The sequence below is a fragment of the Abramis brama genome (assembly GCF_963993115.1).
Source record: "Abramis brama genome assembly, chromosome: 4".
In the NCBI taxonomy this organism is placed as follows: Eukaryota; Metazoa; Chordata; class Actinopteri; order Cypriniformes; family Leuciscidae; genus Abramis; species Abramis brama.
Genome location: NC_139966.1, coordinates 36891536 through 36903733, shown reverse-complemented (window position 1 = coordinate 36903733; position 12198 = coordinate 36891536). Strand labels below are relative to the sequence as shown.

The 12198-nt window shown below is 38.2% G+C and overlaps 2 protein-coding genes across 4 annotated transcripts in view; one reads left to right on the top strand and one right to left on the bottom strand.

Moving 5' to 3' along the window:
- The window catches only part of srr (serine racemase), a 43684-nt gene that overhangs the window by 27639 nt on the left and 3847 nt on the right, over window positions 1–12198 (bottom strand). Inside the window, exon 2 of one of the 3 annotated variants that reach the window (XM_084113018.1) lies at window positions 9730–9860. The exons of the other annotated variants lie outside the window; for them this stretch is intronic. The gene's annotated coding sequence lies outside the window, so the exon portion shown is untranslated. The remainder of the gene's footprint in view (window positions 1–9729; window positions 9861–12198) is intronic. 3 annotated transcript variants of the gene reach the window in all.
- Window positions 736–12038, top strand: LOC311082180 (sentrin-specific protease 1-like). The gene is made up of 5 exons (XM_084112919.1): window positions 736–5690; window positions 5977–6265; window positions 10328–10484; window positions 10646–10725; window positions 10813–12038. Exons 2-5 carry the CDS (start codon window positions 6021–6023, stop codon window positions 10943–10945), a joined length of 615 nt encoding a protein of 204 aa, XP_083969045.1. The 5' UTR covers window positions 736–5690; window positions 5977–6020; the 3' UTR covers window positions 10946–12038.

Here is a 12198-nt window from a genome sequence, read left to right as displayed (position 1 = left end):
ATCAGAACCAAATATGTATTGTGCACAAGTTTTATTAACTAAATCACAAACATAACTAATCTAAACACATACATACATGCATATGTAAAATGGTGAGAGACAGAATGGAACCGGAAGCAGGAAATGGAACTATGGAAAAGATCCATTTAACTATGAAAAGAACCATCAGCTTATCATTTTCAGAGCACCTCATTAAACTTGCATTGCCTTTGCAGTGGAAACAATTCTTGAAGTTCTTGGAAAAGGATGTTGATGGTTCGGTGAGTGTCAAACGTTCTGGTTGAAGGTTTTCTCTCCCTCCATGAGCACATGTTTGACCACATGCAGATTGTGACCTGCCGGCCCTGGGCTGGAAAGTCCACGCAGGAAACCAAGGAGTGAGTAAGTTTGGAAGAGTTGATGGTTTCCCATTCAGTGATGGTAAAGATGCAGTTTTCTTCTGAGTTGGACTGAAGAAAATACAGTCTGACTCTGTTGGGAGAGTGAAGGGATAGCAGGCTGTGGTCACGGCCTGCCGAAGAAGCAGCATTGAAGGCCAGAAGAAGAGAGAGAGTGTCACTGTGAATTTGTCTCTAATAAAGCCTGAGAAAGGCCCCACCTCTCCGGGTTTGCTTGACCAATGAGAAGGGTGGAATTTCCAAGCGGGAAACAATCATGCACACAATCATTTCGATCTTCAAAGTATCAATTTATAGAGACCAAACATGGTATAGGTGAGGTTACATTGACCGTTGGTTCTATCAAAAAAAATACACAGTATCAAAAAAATAATAGAATTAAAAGACACTACACAAGACAGTAAATCATTCACCCAATTTTCTGGGATGCATGTTCATATAGATCAGTTTGTCTATAAATGAATGCAGCAAAGTCTGTTTTGAGGTCTATTTCTGTCTTCCCTATGGTCCCTGCCTTGGCCACATGACCACATTTTTAACAGCAATAAAACAACTTATCTGATCGTAGTCATGGTAACTAAGACCCTTCTTGCCCTTGTTGGGGGAATGGGACCATAGATCCCAGAGTGAGTTTTAAAGATTATTTGTTACATATAACAAATAATTGTGTCTGATTTGTCTCAGTCGTTACAACTGTTTTCTAGCACTGACAAACATTCACCAGAGGTTTTTTGCTTGTAGCAGCAAAACATTTGTTGTTGCCAAAGGTTTGCTGCTGGTTCAGTACAGATGGAGAACTGCAAATCTCCGGGAATTATTTATAGGAAATTGATTTGTTTGACATTTATTTTCAACATATTAAAAAATAAATGAACTGACACTGAACTGTGCATGTGAACGCACACACAAACCACTGCAGCCATCTACATATTCCACCAAGTAAGCAGATTTGTGTTGGCATGCATTGTTCAATCTCTGTGCAATTAATATGGGTTGTTATAAATCGTAAAGGTTAGGTTAGAAAATACATATAATATTGTCTATCTACAATATACTATGTATTTATTAATTAAAGAATTTAATAATCAATAAAAAAATAAAAAATTAAAATACCTGTAAGATATCATGATACGCCACTGGACTAGCGGTTTGGAAAATGGATGGATGGATGATTCAGCTGTGGCGCCATCTTCTACCAAAACGTTTGGATTCATTTGGCACGGGTATTTATGTTGATGGTTCGGTGAGTGTCAAACGTTGAAGTTGCAATCTTCAATCTTCAATCTTATGGGTATTATTCCATTGAGTGTACATCAGAAGTACACTCATTATTGTGGTGCATTATGGGATTGAATGAGTGCACTCAATAATGTCCACTATGGTTTTGAACACCACTACAAATGACTGTCCCCTCAATTGGTCCCCTATTTAAGTGTATGGGGCGATTTCAGACACAGCAATCATTCTCTTTCGAGGGAACTCAGCACTGCATCATGACACTGATGTCTGTCCGTCGTAGTTTAGGTCACACGTCTGCTGAGGTGGCATGGCGGCTCAGATCATGGGGTCACAGATGGAGCTTGAGACGGAAAGAGCAAGCAGGAAGAGTGCTTCTTCTCAAGCGGGCGGAGCCATTCTATCCAGACCTCCACACTGAGTGTCAGGTTTGGCATAGACGAAGCAGACAGAATGGTAAGTTAAATGCTTTAATTTGCAGAATGGATCGGTACAGCGAAACAGGTGAGTAAACAGTAAGTTGAATTTCAGATGATAGCTTAACTGAAGTCTAACCAAGTCTCTCTTTCTCTTGCAGATGATGATGGAGTTCCTTAGAAGACGGAATGATGACTGGCTGAGAAGATCGGGATCGAAGGTAGGAATACAGGTAAGTATGGCAGAGAGTCTGTGTCATGTGTAGACGAGATCAGACAATGACTGAATGTTCGTAGCAGGTATATATGGGTGAACTGATGATGAGGTCCAGGTGACGGTGATTAGTAATCAGGTGACAATGAGTGTGTGAATGACTGAGTGGGCGGAGTGAGGGAATGAGTGGAAGGAGATGGTGATGGAATCCTGACACTGAGGTGTCGACTTGACTCACCCATAGACTTGGCTCACCGTCTAGCCTATTTAGCAACGCAGTCAATGCTGTCATTGAAATGTTCTGCAGTTCCTCCCTTGCCAGGGCCCAGAGCCAGAGGCATCTGTGAGCCAGGCCCTAGCTCCTCCAAAGCAAGGGAGGAGCAAAGGGCCAGTGTGTAGTTGAGTTATTAATCAATATTTATCCTTCTAAATATAAAATGGTTTAAATGACTTCTTCAAGCTTATGAGATTTAGGTAGTTATAGAATCACGTCTTCTTACAGAAGCATGCTCTCTCTTTGATTTTGAGAGAAGCACTCAACACATGTTAAAACATATATTTAATCTTCTAGCTGACCGTGGCAGCATATATATGATCTATACCTGTGTACGCATCAGATACCTGTGTGTTTTTACAGGAGTTTCATGCAAGATACCTATGGAAGTAAAATAATGCCAAATGTTTTTGAAACAAAAAAGCCTGTTGAATTGCACTACTTGAAAAAAATATGCATTGCATTAACCATGCTTGCATTTTAATGCATTGTATTTTTAGGGCTTGCATTTTTATGGGCTGAAATTCAGCATGGTTGAATATTTAAGCTGTGAATATTTAAATTCAAAACATTTCAAACACATTTTCATTATTAAAAATTAAATAATCCATATTCACCTTTCATATTTCACTTCCAAAATATTCAAACTGTTAAAAATATTAAAGAAATCAGAGATTGTTGTGTCCAACTTGATGACTGTGGGATAATAAAGCAAACAAGCAAAACAGTGATAAATATATAACAAAAAGTGTCAGGATATATGCAAGGAGACAGAGGTAAGTGAATCCAAACACAGATTTATTCAAGTTGACAAAAGTGCAAGGTGAGTATTCAGTGAGTTCAAGTGCAGATTCAATGAAGATCACTCGGTGCAATGCAGACAGCAGGTAAGCATGTTCACTTCAGGTTTGTAGATACCAAACAGTCACAGTTCATAAATACTTGTCTTTTCTCTTTCAGATGCAATCAATAATATTCAACAGGCAATTTTCGGTCCATTTTATTTTGCTTTGCAAATTCACTTCCACAAATTCAGTGGTTCAAATTCGACAGAAAATGATACGTTGACATCCAGGAACTGCAGGAAAAGAAGTAGATTACCGAGCATACACTTCTTCTGCTGTTAGTCCATCTCACCTGCAGATGGTGCAAAAGCGCGTGTTGTAGACAAAGACTGAGCAACAGTTAGAGCTAGCCATTCATTTATTAAACTCACGGCAGCAATGTGTATTTGTGATTATTATGATGGCTTTTTTATGTTAAATTCAGTGTCTTCACGGTTACTTTTCCTGTGTAGCCTACAAGCATCTTTCTCTACCGTGAACGAGATTATAATGTTATTCCCCCGATGCGGATGTAGATCCAATGTTACATTTGAGGTTGACATATATTTCTCTTGGTTGTTTTGGTTGTAACGTTCTTACCATGCAAGCATTTCTTTACTGTTTTTAGTCACTCTGACAAAACATGGGGAGACCTTAGCCCAGTCTATTGTCAAAGCCCATATATAACTCTGGATTTCACTGTTGCTCTAACCAATCCACCAATCACTGGGAACAGCACTCAAGAAGACTTCTCTAGTGACTTTTGCGTTAGTCCTCTTCCTTACCCAAAGAAACAGACACACAACAGTGAGCCACAGTCAACTGGTGCAGGAGCTGATCAGCAGCGATACGTGAAGAGCTCAAACATTTACATGTTGTATCATATATGTGCACTGACAAGGAGGCAATTCAGAATGCATCTTGTGTTGTTCATGAGCTTTGTAAAACACTCAAATCCAGTTTACCTAAGGATCATGGCCTGGTTCTCCAGCAGCAAGAAGCTGTCAAGCTAAACCTTCGGGCTTTACCAAGTCGCTGTAAGAAGGCCAAACAAAAAACTGTCAGAAAACGCAAAATGAGAGTGATAGCAGTTGCAAATGAAGGTTTGTTATATTACAATGAAATGGTGTATTAAAAAAAATGTGTAGTAATAGTAATAATGTGCTATATCAGTGTTTGCCAAAGGGTTATTTTTGTAAATGATGTCTTCTATTTTTCTATTTTCTTTCCTGTTTTGTTTTGTTGACCTGTCAACTTTGATATGTATACTAGCCTACACATGACTTGTCTTGGCATTTGGCAACCTTTTAATAGTTCATTGTTGAAAAGATCTCTAATGTGCTATACATATGCTGTGTTTTCTCTATGCTTTCTTTTTATTCTTTTTCATATTCTGTTCATTTCCTTATCAGGTGATGGCCATTTCCATAAAAAGTCTAAGAAGACAGAGATGGACAAAGACTTGCTTCAGGCAATGTACAGTTACTATACTATTAAAGGTGCTCTAAGTGATGTTGGGTAACATTACTTCTTGTTGACGTTTAAAGTATTGTTTACCCTCCCTACTCCTCATCCGAGCACTAACCCCACCCCCAAATCCTTCTTGTCGGTTATTGGCTGGAACAGTTTGTTATGTTTCGTGGTGCGGGTGAGCCCAGTTTGTTTTTCTCAATATTAACCAACTGCAGAACCGCAGAACCATACGTCATAGCAGTGTGAGGATGACAGCGCCAGCCTAACAGTCTGATGTCGGAAGTGGGCGGGGTAAAAGCATCTAAGGGGTGGAGATGGGTAGGTTTAGGGGTGGGTTTAGGGATCAGGGGGTGGAGATGGGTAGGTTTAGGGGTGGGTTTAGGGATCAGGGGGTGGAGATGGGTAGGTTTAGGTATGGTATATGTAAGGTGGATATGTATGGTATGCGGTTCCGGCATCAGACTGTTAGGCTGGCGCTGTCGTCCTCACACTGCTATGACGTATGGTTCTGCTGTTCTGCAGTGAGACCTATCTCGTTTTTCTTGCCGTTTGTGGAGCCTGGGGTGTCTATAGAGACCGCGTTTTTTTACAGTGTGTTCAGGGGACAGGCAGCTAGCGGATAGTGAGGAGATGTTTGCTGTATGTGACCAAAAAATGTTTGGCCTAAAAAATGCGTGACATCGCTTAAAGCACCTTTAATGAATCTGCTATTAATGTATGAAATTAAGTTGTTTGTGATTTTCTCTTCAGTCATGTGACGTGGAGGTCTCTGTGGAAGAAACAAGGAAAGCATCCACACTGATACACACTGACAATCTTGTGAACCATAGTGAAAACTTACCTAGGTTAACAAAGGTAAGAATATGATTGAGAAATAAAATGTTCTAGTCAAGTCAAGTCACCTTCATTCATATTGCGCTTTTAAGAATATAGATTGTTCCAAAGCAGCTTATTAAAGTAACAGAGATTGTTATTAAGTAACAGAGATTACTTATTAAAGTAACAGAGATTGTTTTGGCTTTATAGCAGCTCTAGAATAAAGTTATTGTCCAGCTAAAGTTAGTTTTCTGTTCTGTCAATAACATCTGTCCACTGAGCTCAATTCTTGGAGCTTGTTTATATGTACGTTGCACTTTTTTAGGACATGGCGTCAGAGGTGAGACATATTCTGGAACAAGATGATCCATGGTGATAAGCACAGCTTTCAAACTATGCATCAGACAGAGCGACCTGGCAACGCTGGAGGAGGGTTCCTGGCTCAATGACAAGAGTGTAAGTAAACATACAGTAAGATTAAAAGTTACCTTAAAAATAAATTGTCTTATTTATGATTATTCAGTACACTTTCTTTCTCAAAAAAGAAAGAAAATATTTATGTTCATAATGAATCAAAATGCAACTACTTGCTTGATGTCTGAAGTGGATTTTATTTTTATTTTTTGATGGCTGCACATATTTCTCTTACTTTTTTCATCCCCTCCCCTCTGACCAACTACTATCTCAGTTAGGTATATCACTTTTCATGATCTATTCAGTTCCTTGTAGATAAAATCAGGTCATTTTTTTCCTCTGTAAATTTTTCTTTCTCAGTCACATTATAGAAGTAAAATCAGTTGTAATCGGGTATCATTCACATTGACTTCATCCAGCATAATTATTTTAGTTAACTTGTCATGCTTTTTATTGTGCAATAAATATATAAAAAAAGATAGGATAAATGATACTAATAATATTGTAGCTAATAACCTTTTTGTCACGTTCACCATCTGTCTCTGCACTACAGGATCCAGTTGGCACACCAGGGCTGCGTTCAGCCCCGACAAAACGTTGCACAACGTTTTTTAAACAGAAACGGTGATGCGTTGAACACACTGTTCTGATGACGCAAGAGTTGCAACTATGGCAGCTGAGAAGGCCATTCTTTGTGTTCTTTGTGAAGAATTTTCGGAGCCTGATGAAGTCGGTATAAATATGTGTTTAATACTACAAAATATGCCCGATGTTACAGTTATTGCACTTGCCGCCCAGAACAAAAGAGAACATCCCAATCGAGTGAAGGGATTGCTGAAACTGAAGCACACATCTTACCTAATTCAGACTAAAACACATCTATTTAGCCTCACATACTGACTTTATTTGTAGTTCATACTGTTTTAATACCCTGTATTTTCTTTATCGTTTTTAGGAAAAGCACTTAATTACCATTGTTTATTTCTATACCAAATGTCATACTTGCAATGAAGCTAAAAATATAAACTACTACATCATTATGTTGATATCCTATATTTTTACAATAAAACTTACGACAAACATGTCGTCTAATATCCTCAGTTGTTGCGTATACCGAGCTGCATCGAACACATTCGTAAATTACTTTACTTGAACCCATTGTGCGAGTTCACTTTAATACCGCGTGCTTTATATACATGTTGCTGCTGATTGGACTGCAGTTCTGACACACCCACCAAACAAGAGAAAACGTATCTCAAACCCCGTTGCACACCGGTGCACGCCGTTTCCAGGAAACATGACGTTCAACCCGGAAACCGTAGCAAAACGTTGCACACCGTTTTGAACTTGAACGTGCCCCTGCATTCACTCTCTCCCGATTACTAATCACCTGCACCTGTTCACTATCAGCAACCTCGTCATCAAGCACTATAAAACACTCACCATAGCCCCAGTTCTTGGTCAAAACTAATGACAATTGTATATTTTGACATAGAAAAGGCATATGATACCATGTGGAGGGAAGGTTTGCTTATTAAACTAAGTAATATGGGTATTGGAGGAAGGTTATATAATTGGGTTATGGACTTTTTAATAGGGAGGAAAATTAAAGTTAAAGTTGGATCAGAGGTATCTACAGAATTTAATGTGGACAATGGTATTCCCCAGGGGAGTGCAATTAGTCCGATACTGTTTAACATAATGATTAATGATATTTTTTCAAAAATGGATGGATGCATAAAAACAGCACTATATGCGGATGATGGGGCCATTTGGATGAGAGGAAAGAATGTGTCATATGTATTAGGTAACATAAGGAAAGCAATTAGGGAAGTAGAGATGTGGTCATATAAATGGGGATTTAAGATGTCAACAAGCAAATCTTGTTATATGATGTTTACAAAGAAGCGCAAGTGCCATGTTGAAAGTTTAACATTATATGAGCAGACAATGGTGAAAGTAAATGAATTTAAGTATTTGGGACTATGGTTTGATAGTAGGTGTACATGGAAAACGCATATTAAGCACCTAGAAACTAAATGTAAAAAAGTTATTAACCTGATGAGAGCTGTGGCTGGATGTGACTGGGGTGCAGAAAGGCAGTCGTTAATTAACATCTATAGGGCTTGCCTGAGGTCATCAATAGACTATGGTTGCGTAGTTTATGGTGCAGCGGCAAAAACAATATTGGAAAAAATTAATAGATTACAGTATAGAGCATTACGTGTATGTACCGGAGCGGTTAAGACAACCCCCATTAATGCTATACTCATAGAAGCAGGAGAGATACCTTTGGAGTTGAGAAGAGAGAAACTGGCGATGGCGTATTGGATTAGATTGAAAGGAAGTGGGAAAGAAAACCCAGCAAAAGAAACAATTCAGGAATGTTGGGAGTATTCCAAGTTTCAGGGGCTTGGTTTTGGATGGACAAGAGAAATGAGAGTGAGGGAATATGAAATGGAAGCCTTAAATTTCACCACGGCCAATCCAGTTAGTAGAATTCCACCATGGTTCTTTCCAGAAGTAAAGGTTGATATTAATATATTGGAAAAGAAAAGAGAATGGAGAATGGAGGAAATAGGAGTTAAAACAAACCTTTACATAAGAAACAGTTACTATAATTATTTAAAGATTTATACAGACGGATCCAAGAATAAACAGGAATGTGTGGGAGTTGGAATATATATACCAGAATTTAAAATCCATTTCTCCAAAAGACTATCTGACCGGTTATCAGTGTACACAGCAGAAATAGTAGCAGTCATTATTGCACTACAGTGGGTTGAAGAGGTCAGACCTGATAGGGTGGTACTGTGCACAGACTCTTTGGCCGTAATTAAAAGTATTCAGGCAGTAACATCAATAAGAGAGGATCTACTAATAGAACTTTTTAACAGTTTATTTAGATTACATCGGGGTGGTATAGATATTCAGTTTTGTTGGGTGCCAGCACATGAGGGGGTTAAAGGGAACGAGATGGCAGATAAACTGGCCAAAGAGGCACTGCTAAAAGTAATTCTAATTACAATTCCACTAGGAAAAGGTGAAGGCAAAGCAGTGGTTAAAAGGAAAGGTCTTGAAATATGGCAGAAACGATGGGAGGAAGACAGGAAAGGTAGGAGATTTTATAAAATACAAAAAAGTGTCAGTATAAAGAATTACATGGAAAAGAACAGGCGTGAGGAAATTGTTATGACAAGATTGAGAGTGGATCACACAGGGCTGAATGGCACATTATTTTTAATGGGGAAAAGGAATAGTGAGAACTGTGAAAACTGTGGGGTTAAAGAAAATGTTGAACATGTAATATTGAACTGTACATTGAATGAAGTGGAAAGACAGGTGCTTAAAGATAAGGTTCAGGAGGCAGGAAGGGAGTGGAATCTGGTAGGGATACTGGGATCAGAAGGAGAAGGAATAAGAATCACTAGGAAGGCTTTATTTACTTTTTTAAAAGACTCAGGGTTATGGAGTAGAATTTAAAATGACATGATAATACACACTCCAGTACAGTAGGTGGCGGCATGCACCTAAACGTTGTTTGCAGTCCGCCATTAAATAAGAGAAGAAGAAGAAGAAGTTCTTGGTCAAGCCTCCAACAGGAACAGACCATGATCTGTTGTCTCCTGAACCGCTGATGCTTCAAGATGTAATGTATACTCACCTGTGAAACGCTAACCTCTGTGTCGTTGTTCTGCTGTCTCCAGGAATCCTGTTTGATTTCCTATTGCCTGTGATCCGTTGTTCTCCCGAGCTTCCAGTGTTTCCTCTGAGCTTGCTTGCTATTGATTGCATCTGAAAGAGAAAAGACAAGTATTTATGAACTGTGACTGTTTGGTATCTACAAACCTGAAGTGAACGTGCTTACCTGCTGTCTGCCCTGCACCGAGTGATCTTCATTGAATCTGCACTTGAACTCACTGAATACTCACCTTGCACTTTTGTCAACTTGAATAAATCTGTGTTTGGATTCACTTACCTCTGTCTCCTTGCATATATCCTTCCTGACACTTTTTGTTATATATTTATCACTGTTTTGCTTGTTTGCTTTATTATCCCACAGTCATCAAGTTGGACACAACAATCTCTGATTTCTTTACATATTGGCATTGGTCTGATTAATCTGGTCATTTTAAAAAGCTCTAATGTTGGCCGTCATGGATATGTGTATCATGATTATTTTTACTCTTATGTTTTCAAGGTTATCAACTTCTATTTGTCTCTAATGAAGAGGAGCAATGATCAGCAGGAAGGCCTTAAAGTGTACTGTTTGAGCTCATTTTCTACCCAAAGCTTCTGAGTAGTGATGGACATTTTGCAGGCCATGCAGCAGTGAAGAAATGGACAAAATCAGTGGATCTCTTCCTCTGTGATCTAGTTCTTGTTCCTTTGCACCTTGGCTTGCACTGGGCTTTGGCTGTAAGTAATTTATGAATAGCAATACCTTTGTAACACATTGTTTCCTATAACATCTATACTGTATGACTAAGTGTAAATTTATTAATTTTTTATATTTTTATTTATTTTTATAAAAAAAAAATATTATACAAAAACCTTTTACCTCCATTGCTTATCACCAGGTAATTGATTTAAAATCCCAGACCATCCAGTGCTATGTCTCCATGGGTCAGAGACATGATGAGATCTGCCACATATTGTTGTGAGTTATGTCCAATTGCAACTTTGGTTTTAACCTCAAACTGCTTTGAAGGCATGTATGCATGTCTCATGTGTGATTAATTAACAGGAAATACCTCATGGAGAACAAAATCAAAAAAGCCTGCTGCTTTGAGGCTTCCAGGTGGACCATCGGCCAAATGAGAACCAATGTATGCATACCACCATGTAAGAAGTTATATAAGAAGTTAAATATTCTTTAATCTGTGTCCTTTTGTTGACCGTTATACTTACTTGGAATTTTGTTTCTAGGTGATTCCCAAACAGACAAATGGAAATGACTGGTGTTTTTATCTGCAAATATGCAGACTTTCTCAAGGAAAGCCACTTACTCTCAGACAGGTACATGACTACAATATTTATATTTCTCACAAACCTGATTCTTAACACTTGTTTGACTTTATCAATAACCATATCCACTAACACACTTGTATCTACCTCCCTCCCTCTAGGAGTTACACTATAGTAACAACATGGAACACCTTAGCAACTGTATCACTCTCACTGATAAATCTTCAAAAGCTTTTATTTTTTGTCAAAATCCATCAAAGTTTGTCTGTACATGATTGTTCTCTTTCTATGTAGTGTGACATTCTAGTCATACGAAAAGTGATGGTGTGGGAGATAGTACATCAGAAAATCCTGTGAAGTTTGTGTCCTGACTGAGACATCCAAAAGCTGAAGTCCTGCCTTGTTCTGCTTGCTGTCAATATTTGATATTTTCTTATTTTAATAAAGTTGAGTATGAACATATGTCAGTATGTTTTAAAATAGCAGTGGAAAAAAGTTAGGGTTTAACAGCGTATTTGTAAGTGTATTAGACTATAAAAATAGATTTGCATACAAAACACACACAGGTATCTGATGCACATGTAATTCAGTTAGGACAGGTATCTCGCGTAAAACCCCTGTTAAACACACAGGTATTTGATGCACATGTAATTCAGTTAGGACAGGTATCTCGCATGAAACCCCTGTAAAACACACAGGTATCTGATGCACATGTAATATTCCATTTTAATAAATGACAATACATTTTACTAATTACCTTGTATTAATTACCTTTACTAATTGTCTTTGTATTATAGGTTTATAAGAATCATGCAATTATCAGTGAAAACAAGTGCAGCACTTTTATATTGTATTACATTAATCTGGGGTGACATATTTCTGGTCAGTAGAGAAAGGTTAAGTTCATCCACTCTTACCTTTACTATACACAACACAGTTTCTTTTATTTTTGTTTCTTATTTTTCATTTTATATTTTTGTAAAGTGTGACCGAGGATCCTGGTGTATTTCAGATTGTTTTAATGGTGCGATTGTGTAATATATTAGCGTGTGACTTTGAAATAATTTACTTTGACATGACAAAATTTTAACCTTGTTTCTATTAGCGGCAAAAAAGAAAACACCGTTGGTGTATCCTCATACACTTAGTGCGCATGACCGGTGAC

Coding starts and splice junctions, on each gene's coding strand:
- LOC311082180 (XM_084112919.1), top strand. CDS start 6,021: ATGGTGATAAGCACAGCTTTCAAACTATGCATCAGACAGAGCGACCTG. Junction 10,485..10,645: donor GCTTGCACTGGGCTTTGGCT/GTAAGTAATTTA, acceptor GCTTATCACCAG/GTAATTGATTTAAAATCCCA. Junction 10,726..10,812: donor GAGATCTGCCACATATTGTT/GTGAGTTATGTC, acceptor ATTAATTAACAG/GAAATACCTCATGGAGAACA.